Source organism: Marmota flaviventris, chromosome 9 (assembly GCF_047511675.1).
Source record: "Marmota flaviventris isolate mMarFla1 chromosome 9, mMarFla1.hap1, whole genome shotgun sequence".
NCBI lineage: Eukaryota > Metazoa > Chordata > Mammalia > Rodentia > Sciuridae > Marmota > Marmota flaviventris.
In genome coordinates this window covers 55,218,553-55,231,043 of record NC_092506.1, presented here as the reverse complement: position 1 = coordinate 55,231,043, position 12,491 = coordinate 55,218,553, and the positions used below count along the sequence as shown (strand labels likewise).

General features: G+C 41.5%; 1 protein-coding gene and 1 pseudogene across 6 annotated transcripts in view; both read left to right on the top strand.

The window, feature by feature from the left end:
* Nucleotides 1–1,265, top strand: part of Ppfibp2 (PPFIA binding protein 2) — a 160,372-nt gene extending 159,107 nt beyond the window's left edge. For all 6 annotated transcript variants that reach the window (XM_071616407.1, XM_071616408.1, XM_071616405.1 and 3 more), the window contains one exon: nucleotides 441–1,265. In XM_071616407.1, the coding sequence (XP_071472508.1) occupies nucleotides 441–584 (144 nt within the window). In that variant the 3' untranslated portion in view covers nucleotides 585–1,265. The remainder of the gene's footprint in view (nucleotides 1–440) is intronic.
* Nucleotides 1,266–8,860: 7,595 nt separating this feature from the next.
* Nucleotides 8,861–11,651, top strand: LOC114098275 (serine/threonine-protein kinase PLK4-like; annotated as a pseudogene).
* Nucleotides 11,652–12,491: the final 840 nt, after the last annotated feature.

The following is a 12,491-nucleotide window of genomic DNA, read 5'->3' as shown; positions in this document are numbered from 1 at the left end:
CTTACCATCCCTAAGCAGCACAGTGCTCAGACACAGCATCCTCCCAACCACAGCGTCCTCCCCACAGGAGGAAGCAGGCTACACTAACAAAAAGCAGGTTGAGCTTCTGTGTACCAGAAGGTAGGGAGGGGGTCAGCTGCAGATACTGGTGGGAAAATGCTACTATCTCCAGGCCCCTCCTGCCCATCTGCCTCATCCTGGCTACAGCCAAGGGTGCAAACTTTGGGAGTCCTCCTCCACGTGGGGTGGTTATGACATTACCTGTAACATGCAATACGGAATGAAAGCCCAAGCCCCCCAGGACAGAACCAGAGAGAGGGGTGGCTGCCTCCCAAGGTGGTTACAGCTGAGGGCAGGGCACTCCCCTTTTGGTCTGGGGAGGGTGTAGGAGTGAAGTAGCTCTAACCAGGGGATGTTCCACGACTTTGGGCACCCTCCAGAACAGGCAAAGGAGGCCTGGGCACTCACCTGCTAGAGGCTTGGCGGGCCTTCCCGCAACCGCCCTCAACTCTGCCACCGCGCCCGGCACGCAAGGCCAGCCTGTTCATTTCTCCACCCAAGCCTGCCCCGACCGGATTCGGTAAAGGTCGTTCGGCTTCTCCCACCCGATGCCCCGCCCGCACCCCGCCTTCTGGGAATCCGCCGCCCGCCCGCCCGCACAGCCCAGCGCTCCCGCCCTGCGCGGTGCTGCCTGCGGCCTACGCGGCCTCTGTTCCGCCTCCCGCCCCCGCTTGGGTCTGTCCGACGTCAGGGCCCGTGGCTCTCCGTGCCTCCCGCCTCTTCCCGCCCTGCTGTTCCGCGGAACCCACCCGGAATGAGATGCCCAACATGTTAACGAACTGGGGCTCCCCGCGGAGCTCCGCCTGGCGGACTAGAGCGGGACTGAGGCCGGCAGCGGACAGCGGCAGGCAGGGGACCGCCAGCGGCCCGGCCTTGGCGGCGGCTGACTGCCCCCCCAGGGGCCCAGTCGAGGATTCTTTCTCGCGCGATGCTGGCTCTGGCCCAGCCCTGCCCCCAGGGGCACGCGGAAAACCGAGACTTCTGGGCTTGCAGGCCCGGAACCGGGGGCGTCCTTGTTCCTAGATTCCTAATTTGATCCTGACCCCCTCTGCACCCCCCCCCCCTTGCATACTGAAAGCAGCCATGACTGAGAAGTCAGTCCCTCTAGCTTATTTAAGTTGTGGCTTGGCTGGAGAAAGGGACATCCGAATGACTAAAGGAAGGGATGCTGCAAAGGGAATGGGAGTTGGGGGCCAAAAAGCAATAAATACATACATTAATTCAACACGTCTTGTGTGCTTCTCTTTTGAGCCTTGTCTTGAGCTGTGTGTTTGCAGAGTATGGTGGAATCAAAAGCTATCATTGAATTGAAGACATTTACTCAAAGTGTTCTCTCATTTCGCTGGCCAGTCCGTCCGTCCATCCATACATCCCTTGAAGAGAGATGGCAACAATCGTCCCTGATGGGATGGAAGCCAGGATGCGAGACACTGATGGTTGTAGTTATGGGGGTTCTTCACAGTGCCTTTCAGAACCTTGGTCTTCCACCCCAGCCCACCCTGTGCTAGAGGCAAAGGTAAATCCCTGCCTCCTGGGCCTTAGAGAGAGAAGCCAAGAACAAGTCCCCACCTGTTTTAGTTTGCTAGGACTGATGCCAGATACTGGGATCTTTTGGACTGGTAAGGATGGAAACAAAATCTGGTCACGTGTGAACATACAGGCATGACTTTTCCTGGAGCTTTCATTTAGGAAGAGAAACAGCTCTGACAAAATGTCAGACTGGGTCTCTGAACGAAAGAAGGAAGCTTAGTTTGTTGGTTACTTGCTGGGGTGGGAATGTGAATTAGCTTTAGGTGTACTCAAGAGTTTCAGCCTGGGCTAAAGATAATTTAGTACAGTTGCTGAACACACTAAAGCATTCCCACTTTAGGTAGCAGTTAGACATAAGCAGTAGGCAGGAGTTTAAGAAAATACTTGGTATAGAACTAAATGATTAACCAACAGCCCTGCTTCAGTGACACCTCAAGCTCTGAAAAGACAGCTATTTCAGGACCCTTGTCTGATCTCAGTCTTATAAACTATTCCTCTTACAACTGAAGAAAGAGATAAATTCAGGAGAGGATGAAGATAGGTTTCCTCAGAAGGGCCTAATTGCTGAGGCATCTTATGCAAGACCCTACACAAACACAGACCAGAGATTTCCATACTCCGGAAAACAGGATAATTAAGACCAGAGCCCACAGCCCATAAATTCTGTTAAAAGAGTTCCATTTAGGACCTGTAAGCCAGACCAAGATGACCCAGAGTTGCCGTTAGGTTGTTAACTAATGTAGTCTGTCAATCCAGAGCCAAAAGTGATACTTGGGTGGGTGTTCTAAGGATCTCCCTCCTATTCCAAAAAAGGCTGGGACAGAAAGAAGTGAGTTGTCACTGTCCTCTCTGAGAGAAACCACTCTCTCCCTTGAGGGTGCTTCCCCCTTCTTTCTCTTCTAATAAACTTTGCTATACTTTTACTAAAAGTCTCATGTCTTGCTTGAAATCTTCTCATGAAGAAGAACTAAAAACATAATGCAATCTCCAGTAAGATCTCAGATGTGATTACATCTCTGTTTTCACCTTTCTTCAAGTATGCGAAGCCAACACTGGTTGAGGGTGGTGCATACTCCTGGTGTTTGCTGTCAGGCCATGAGCTTGCCCAGCACCAATAGTGCATTTGCCCTTTGTCCCTGTGGTGGTCCCTATCTCAGGGCTATTGTAACAAGGTACTGCAGATTGTGTGGTTTACCCAACAGAAATTTACTGTCTCATAGTTCTAAAAACTAGAAATCCAAAATTGAGATGTGGCTTCTAACCAGCCCACTACTGACTACTGTGGGCGCCCAGGCCTAGTCCAGATCTGCCCACACAAGCCTGTATGGGACCCAGGCTACAGTAGGCCTGGGTACACTCCTTTACTTGCAGGGCAGACACCCGCCAGAGCTCAGCCTCCAGCATAGGACCGCCCCTTCTCATCAGCAGACTACCACAGGAGCCCAGACCCAGCCCAGATCCACCCACACAGACTCTGTAGGACCCAGGTCCAGGGTAGGTCCGAGTTTGCCCCCTCCGCCCCCACCTGGGAGCCTAAGCCTAACCTACTTCCGTCTTGGAACACTGCAGTCATCACCATAGCCTTCCCCACGCAGTCCCTAACTTTTTGACAGTAGACAGGGCATAGAAGCAGCTGCATCTCAGAGCAGGCATCCCAAAGAGAGTGTGAGGCCCACCCTTTCAGCCCCATCTCTATAAGACATTGCTTCCATCTTGGGCACCTTAACTATTATTTCGAATTACCTCTGCTATTGCCACCACCATCTTTAGATGCAGTAGTATACATTGAGGGACACCAGTAGGACTCGGAAGCCCAACATCAAGGTGAGGTACAGACAATCTGCACAAGAATATAGGGAAGAAACTGTAATAGCTCAGATCCACGCTGCAAGAAAGGAAGACACATAGACAACATGAAAAAACAAGAAAGGAAAGTGTCCCAAACAAACTATATATTATATACTACTATAATAAACAAAATCCATGGACAGAGAAATTGGTGAAATATCAGAGAAGGAGTTCAAAAAGTTCATAAGTAAAATGGTCTGTGAATTAAAGAATGACCTAAATGAGCAAAAATTGTTCACTCCAACAAAGAGATAAGAGAGCAAATCCAGGTAGCAAAAGATTACTTCAAGAGAGAGATAGAGACTTTGGGGGGGGGGGGAAGTCAGAAATCCCTAAAATGAAGGGTACAGTAAGCCAAATAAAAAAACTCAATTGGAAGCATAACCAACAGACTAGATCACTTGGAAGAAAGAACATCAGATAATGAAGACAAAATATACAATCTGGAAAATAAAGTTGACCACACAGTGAAGATAGTAAGAAAACATGAACAGAACATCCAAGAATTATGGGACAGCATCAAAAAACCAAATCTAAGAGTTATTGGGTAGAGGAAGGCATAGAGTTTCAAACCGAAGGAATGCACAATCTCTTCAATGAGATAATATCAGAAATTTCCCAAGCATGAAGAATGAATTGGAAAGCCAAATACAAGAGGCTTATAGGACACCAAATGTACAAAATTACAACAGATCTACACCAAGGCACATTATAATGAAAATGCCTAGCATACAGAATAAGGACAGAATTTTAAAAGCCACAAGAGAGAGGAATCAGATCATATATAGGGGGAGACCAATTCGTATCTCAGCAGATTTAACAACCCAGACCCTCAAAGCCAGGAGATCGTGGAACAACATATACCAAGCTCTGAAAGAAAATGGATGCCAATCAAGAATCTTATATCCAGCAAAACTAAGCTTTAGATTTGATGATGAAATAAAAACCTTCCATGTTAAACAAAAGTTAAAAGAATTTACAAGTAGAAAGCCTGCACTACAGAACATCTTCAGCAAAATATTACATGAAGAGGAAATGAAAAACAATGATGAAAATCAGCAGAGGGAGGTATTACACTAAAGGAAATTTTATTCAGAGGAGGAATCAAGTCATGTTAAATACCAAAAACAAACAAAAATGGCTGGGAATACAAATCATGTCTCAATAATAACCCTGAATGTTAATGGCCTAAACTCATCAATCAAAAGACATAGACAAGCAGATTGGATTTAAAAAAAAAAAAGACCCAACAATATGCTGCCTCCAAGAGACTCATCTCATAAAAAAAGACATCTACAGACTGAAGGTGAAGGGTTGGGAAAAATCATACCACTCGCATGGACTGCAGAAGCAAGCAGGGATTTGCTCACATCAAATAAAGTAGACTTCAAGCTAAAGTCAATCAAAAAGGATAAAGAAGGACACTACATACTGCTTAAGGGAACCATACACCAACAAGATTTAACAATTATAAGTATATATACCCCAAACAATGGAGCGTCTGTGTTCATCAAACAAACTCTTCTCAAGTTAAAGAGCCAAATAGACCACAATACAATAATTTTGGGTGACTTTAACACACCTCTTTCATCACTAGATAGATCTTCCAAACAAAAGCTGAAGAAAGAAATTATAGAACTCAATACAATCAATAACTTAGACTTAACTGACATATATAGAATATTTCATCCTTCAACAAGAGAATACACTTTCTTCTCAGCAGCACATGAATCCTTCTCTAAAATAGACCATATATTATGCCACAAAGCAACTCTTAGCAAATATAAAAAGGTAGAGATATTACCCTGCATTCTATCAGATCATGATGGAATTAAATTAGAAATCAATGATGAAATAAGAAATAAAATCCACTCCAATACCCGGAAACTAAATAATATGCTACTGAATGGACAATGGGCTGCAGAAGAAATCAAGGAGGAGATTTTAAAAATTTAAGAGGTGAATAAGAACACAGATACAACATTGAAATCTCAGGGACACTATGAAAGCAGTTCTAAGAGGAAAGTTCATTACACGGAGTTCATTCTTTAAAAGAAGAAAAAGTCAACAAATAAATGACTTAACATTACATCTCAAAGCCTTAGAAACAGAAGAATAAATCAACACCAAAAGCAGTATAAGACAGGAAATAATTAAAATCAGAGCCAAAAATCCTAGCATCATTCTGAATGGAGAAAAATTGAAGGCATTCCCTCTAAAATCTGGAACAAGACAGGGATGCCCTCTCTCACCACTTCTGTTCAACATAGTTCTCGAAACACTGGCCAGAGCAATTAGACAGACGAAAGAAATTAAAGGCATCAAAATAGGAAAACAAGAACTTAAATTATCACTATTTGAAGATGACATGATTCTATACCTAGCAGACCCAAAAGGGTCTACAAAGAAACTATTAGAGCTAATAAATGAATTCAGCAAAGTGGCAGGATATAAAATCAACACGCATAAATCAAAGGCATTCCTGTATATCAGCGACAAATCCTCTGAAATGGAAATGAGGACAACCACTCCATTCACAATATCTTCAAAAAAAATAAAATACTTGGGAATCAACCTAACAAAAGAGGTGAAAGACTTATACAATGAAAACTACAGAACCCTAAAGAGAGAAATAGAAGAAGATCTTAGAAGATGGAAAAATATACCCTGTTCATGGATAGGCAGAACAAACATCATCAAAATGGTGATATTACCAAAAGTTCTCTATAGGTTTAATGCAATGCCAATCAAAATCCCAATGGCATTTCTTGTAGAAATAGAGAAAGCAATCATGAAATTCATATGGAAAAATAAACGACCCAGAATAGCAAAAACAATGCTAAGCAGGAAGTGTGAATCAGGCGGTATAGCAATACCAGACTTCAAACTATACTACAGAGCAATAGTAACAAAAACAGCATGGTACTGGTACCAAAACAGGCGGGTGGACCAATGGTACAGAATAGAGGACACAGAAACCAATCCACAAAACTACAACTATCTTATATTTGATAAAGGGGCTAAAAGCATGCAATGGAGGAAGGATAGCATCTTCAACAAATGGTGCTGGGAAAACTGGAAATCCATATGCAACAAAATGAAACTGAATCCCTTTCTCTCGCCATGCACAAAAGTTAATTCAAAATGGATCAAGGAGCTTGATATCAAATCAGAGACACGCCGTCTGATAGAAGAAAAAGTTGGCTACGATCTACATTCGGTGGGGTCGGGCTCCAAATTCCTTAATAGGACACCCATAGCACAAAAGTTAATAACTAGAATCAACAAATGGGACTTACTCAAACTAAAAAGTTTTTTCTCAGCAAAAGAAACAATAAGAGAGGTAAATAGAGAGCCTACATCCTGGGAACAAATCTTTACTCCTCACACTTCAGATAGAGCCCTAATATCCAGAGTATACAAAGAACTCAAAAAATTAGACAATAAGAGAACAAACAACCCAATCAACAAATGGGCCAAGGACCTGAACAGACACTTCTCAGAGGAGGACATACAATCAATCAACAAGTACATGAAAAAATGCTCACCATCTCTAGCAGTCAGAGAAATGCAAATCAAAACCACCCTAAGATACCATCTCACTCCAGTAAGATTGGCAGCCATTATGAAGTCAAACAACAACAAGTGCTGGTGAGGATGTGGGGAAAAGGGTACACTTGTACATTGCTGGTGGGACTGCAAATTGGTGCAGCCAATTTGGAAAGCAGTATGGAGATTTCTTGGAAAGCTGGGAATGGAGCCACCATTTGACCCAGCTATTCCCCTTCTCGGTCTATTCCCTAAAGACCTAAAAAGAGCATGCTACATTGATGTTCATAGCAGCGCAATTCACAATAGCAAGACTGTGGAACCAACCTAGATGCCCTTCAATAGATGAATGGATAAAAAAAATGTGGCATTTATACACAATGGAGTATTACTCTGCATTAAAAAATGACAAAATCATAGAATTTGCAGGGAAATGGATGGCATTAGAGCAGATTATGCTAAGTGAAGCTAGCCAATCCCTAAAAAACAAATGCCAAATGTCTTCTTTGATATAAGGAGAGTAACTAAGAACAGAGTAGGGTCGAAGAGCATGAGAAGAAGATTAACATTAAACAGGGATGAGAGGTGGGAGGGAAAGGGAGAGAGAAGGGAAATTGCATGGAAATGGAAGGAGACCCTCAGAGTTATACAAAAGTACATACAAGAGGAAGTGAGGGGAAGGGGAAAAATAATACAAGGGGGACAAATGAATGTCAGTAGAGGGGGCAGAGAGAGAAGAGGGGAGGGGAGGGGAGGGGAGGGGGTATAGTAGAGGATAGGAAAGGCAGCAGAACACAACAGACACGAGTATGGCAATATGTAAATCAATGGATGTGTAACTGATGTGATTCTGCAATCTGTATATGGGGTAAAAATGGGAGTTCATAACCCACTTGAATCAAAGTGTGAAATATGATATATCAAGAACTATGTAATGTTTTGAACAGCCAACAATAAAAAATTAAAAAAAAATAAATAAATTTAAAAAAAAATCAGAGCCAAAAATCAATGAAATTGAATACAAAGAAACAATTGGAAAAATTGACAGAACAAAAATGTTTGTTCTTTGAAAAAGTAAATAAAATTGACAAACCCTTAGCCATGGTAATGAAGAGAAGGAGAGAGAAAACTCAAATTACTAACATACAGGATGAAAAAGGAAATATCATGACAGACACTACAGAAATACAGAAGATAATTAGAAATTATTTTGAAAATTTGTACTCCAATAAAATAGAAAATATCAAAGGCATCGAAAATTTCTAGAGTCATATAATTTGCCCAAATTGAATCAGGATGGTATACACAATTTAAACAGATCAATTTCAAGCGATGAAATAGAAGATGCCATCAAAAGTCTACCAACCAAGAAAAGCCCCGGACCTGATGGATACACAGGCGAGGTCTTCTACAAGACATTTAAGGAAGAACTAATACCAATACTCTTCAATTTATTTCAGGAAATAGAAAAAGAGGCAGCACTTCCGAACTCATTCTATGAGGCCAATATCACCCTGATTCCAAAACCGACACATCAAAGGAAGAAAACTTCAGACCAATATCTCTAATGAGCATAGTTCTCAATAAAATTCTGGCAAATCGAGCCTGTCTGCGGAGGGACATCTCCTGATGTCACCACCAGTCTCGCTTCAACAGCAACCGGCGGGAGTTTTTCAAAATGGGAGTGCAGAGGCACCGCCCAAGCCTCGGATGGTGTCGAGGAATTCCGGTGGCTTTAGCGTAGTCGCCAAGAGCGGCGGCCTAGAAGGCAGAGCCTGAAGGGCACCACGACCGGCTTGCCGCCTGGAGCTCCACCTGGAAGGGACTGTGAAAAGGGACCTGACCCGGGGAGCGCCTGCCCGGGCCTGAGAATATGGCGACTTGCATCGGCGAGAAGATTGAGGATTTTAAAGTCGGAAATCTGCTCGGTAAGGGATCATTTGCTGGTGTCTATAGAGCTGAGTCCATTCACACTGGTTTGGAAGTTGCAATCAAAATGATAGATAAAAAAGCCATGTACAAAGCTGGAATGGTACAGCGAGTCCAAAATGAGGTGAAAATACATTGTCAATTGAAACATCCCTCTATCTTGGAGCTATATAACTATTTTGAAGATAACAATTATGTGTACCTGGTATTAGAAATGTGTCATAATGGTGAAATGAACAGATACATAAAGAATAGAATGAAACCTTTCTCAGAAAATGAAGCTCGACACTTCATGCACCAGATCATCACAGGAATGTTGTATCTTCATTCTCATGGCATATTACACCGGGACCTCACACTTTCTAACCTCTTACTTACTCGTAATATGAATATCAAGATTGCCGATTTTGGGCTGGCAACTCAATTGACAATGCCACATGAAAAGCACTATACATTATGTGGAACTCTTAATTACTTTTCACCAGAAATTGCAACTTGAAGTGCACATGGACTTGAATCTGATGTTTGGTCCTTGGGCTGCATGTTTTATACATTACTAATTGGGAGACCATCTTTTGACACTGACACAGTCAAGAACACATTAAATAAAGTCGTATTGGCAGATTATGAAATGCCAACGTTTTTGTCAAGAGAGGCCAAAGATCTTATTCACCAGCTACTTGGTAGAAATCCAGCAGATCGTTTAAGTCTGTCTTCAATATTGGACCATCCTTTTATGTCCCGAAATTCTTCAACAAAAAGTAAAGATTTAGGAACTGTAGAAGACTCAATTGATAGTGGACATGCCACAATTTCTACTGCAGTTACGGCTTCTTCCAGTACCAGTGTAAGTGGTAGTTTACTTGACAGAAGATGACTCTTGATTGGCCAGCCACTTCCAAATAAAATGACTGTATTTCCAAAGCATAAAAATTCAAGTGACTTTTCTTCAGGAGATGGAAGCAGTTTTTGTACTCAGTGAGGAAATCAAGTACATGAAACCAGTAACAGTGGAAGAGGAAGAGTAATTCAAGATGCAGAAGAAAGGCCACATTCTCGATACCTCCATAGAGCCCATTCCTCTGATAGATCTGGCACTTCTAATAGTCAATCTTGAGCAAAAACATATACAATGGAACGATGTCACTCAGCAGAAACACTTTCAAAGTCCAAAAGATCAGGAATAGAAGAAAATGAAGACCGATGTCCACCCACAAACAGCAATGTCAATATTTTTCATTTCTTTAAAGAAAAGACATCTCATAGTTCTGGATCTTTTGAAAGACCTGATAACAACCAAGCACTTTCAAATCATCTTTGTCCAGGAAAAAGTCCTTTTCCATTTTCAGACCAGACACCTCAAACTGAAATTGTACAACAGTGGTTTGGAAATCTGCAAATGAATGATCCTCTTTCAGAACAAATCAAGACTAGGGGTATGGAGTCAACAGTGGGATATCAGAAACACACATTGCGAAGCATTACGTCTCCTTTGATCGCTCACAGGTTAAAACCAATCAGACAGAAAACTAAAAAGGCTGTGGTGAGCATATTTGATTCAGAGGAGGTGTGTGTGGAGCTTCTAAAGGAATATGCATCTCAAGAATATGTGAAAGAAGTACTTCAAATATCTAGTGATGGGAATATGATCACTATATATTATCCCAATGATGGAAGAGGCTTTCCTCTTGCTGATAAACCACCCTTACCTACTGACAACATCAGTAGGTACAACTTTGACAATTTACCAGAAAAATACTGGCGAAAATATCAATATGCTTCCAGATTTGTACAGCTTGTAAGATCTAAATCTCCCAAAATCACTTATTTTACAAGATACGCTAAATGTATTTTGATGGAGAATTCTCCTGATGCTGATTTTGAGGTTTGGTTTTATGATGGAGCAAAAATACACAAAACAGAAGATTTAATTCAAGTAATTGAAAAGACTGGGAAATCTTACACTTTAAAGGATGAAAATCAAATTCATAGCTTAAAAGAGGAAATAAAAATATACATGGACCATGCTAATGAGGCTCATCGTATTTGTTTAGCACTGGAATCTGTAATTTCAGGAGAGGAAAAGAAGAGTGGGAGTGCTCCCTTCTTCCCAATAATTGTGGGAAGAAAACCTGGTAATACTAGTTCACCTAAGGCCCTGTCACCACCTCCTTGTGTGGATCCAAACTGCACAATAAGAGATGCACCATCTTTGGGTAGATTGATCATGAATAGTGCTACTACTCCAACCCAGGCACCCATGCTTAGTCCTTCTATAGTTACAGCTGAAGGACTTGGCCATACCACTACAGCTTCAGGAACAAACGTCTCTTCTAATAATCTAAAAGATTGTCTTCCTACATCAGCACAACTTTTGAAGTCTGTTTTTGTGAAAAATGTTGGTTGGGCTACACAGTTAACTAGTGGAGCTATGTGGGTTCAGTTTAATGATGGGTCCCAGCTGGTTGTCCAGGCAGGAGTGTCTTCTATCAGTTACACGTCACCAAATGGTCAAACAACTAGGTATGGAGACAATGAAAAATTTAACGGAATACATCAAACAGAGATTACAGTGTCTTTCTTCCATCCTGTTGATGTTTTCTAATGCAACTCCTGGTTTTCATTGATTGAAAAGATACCTACATTTAATAAATAACTTTTTGGTTGGCTTTCAAGTAAAGTGACTTTTTATTTAATATAACTTCTTCAGAAAGCCTATTAAAGAGAATTTTAATCTGTACAGTAAAGGATATGTGCTGAGAGAAAACTGAATGAAATTTGAGTCAACAAATAATTGGTCACAGAGTACAGTAGGATGCCTAACTTTGCTCTGAAAACATACCCTCAAGCTTACTGAGTATATTTGTATTGAAAGTTTTTTTAAAAGCAAAAATTTAAATGGTGTGTGGTGTATTTATGCTTTTATTGTTTCTCTGCTTCCCAGACATGTTGAGAATCATGGACAAAATATGCTGTAGTTTGGAATTTTTGAACATGTAAATAATATGTATTTATGTTAAAACAGCATGGTACTGGTACCAAAATAGGCAGGTGGACCAATGGTACAGAATAGAGGACACAGAGACCAATCCATAAAATTACAACTTTCTTATATTTGATAAAGGGGCTAAAAGCATACAATGGAGGAAGGATAGCATCTTCAACAAATGGTGCTGGGAAAACTGGAAATCCATATGCAACAAAATGAAGCTGAACCCCTTTCTCTCGCCATGCACAAAAGTTAACTCAAAATGGATCAAAGAGCTTGATATCAAATCAGAGACTCTGCGCCTGATAGAAGAAAAAGTTGGCTCCGATCTACATATTGTGGGGTCGGGCTCCAAATTCCTTAATAGGACGCCCATAGACCAAGAGTTAATAACAAGAATAAACAAATGGGACTTACTTAAACTAAAAAGTTTTTTCTCAGCAAGAGAAACAATAAGAGAAGTAAATAGGGAGCCTACATCCTGGGAACAAATCTTTACTCCTCACACTTCAGATAGAGCCCTAATTTCCAGAATACACAAAGAACTCAAAAAATTAAACAATAAGATAACAAATTACCCAATCAA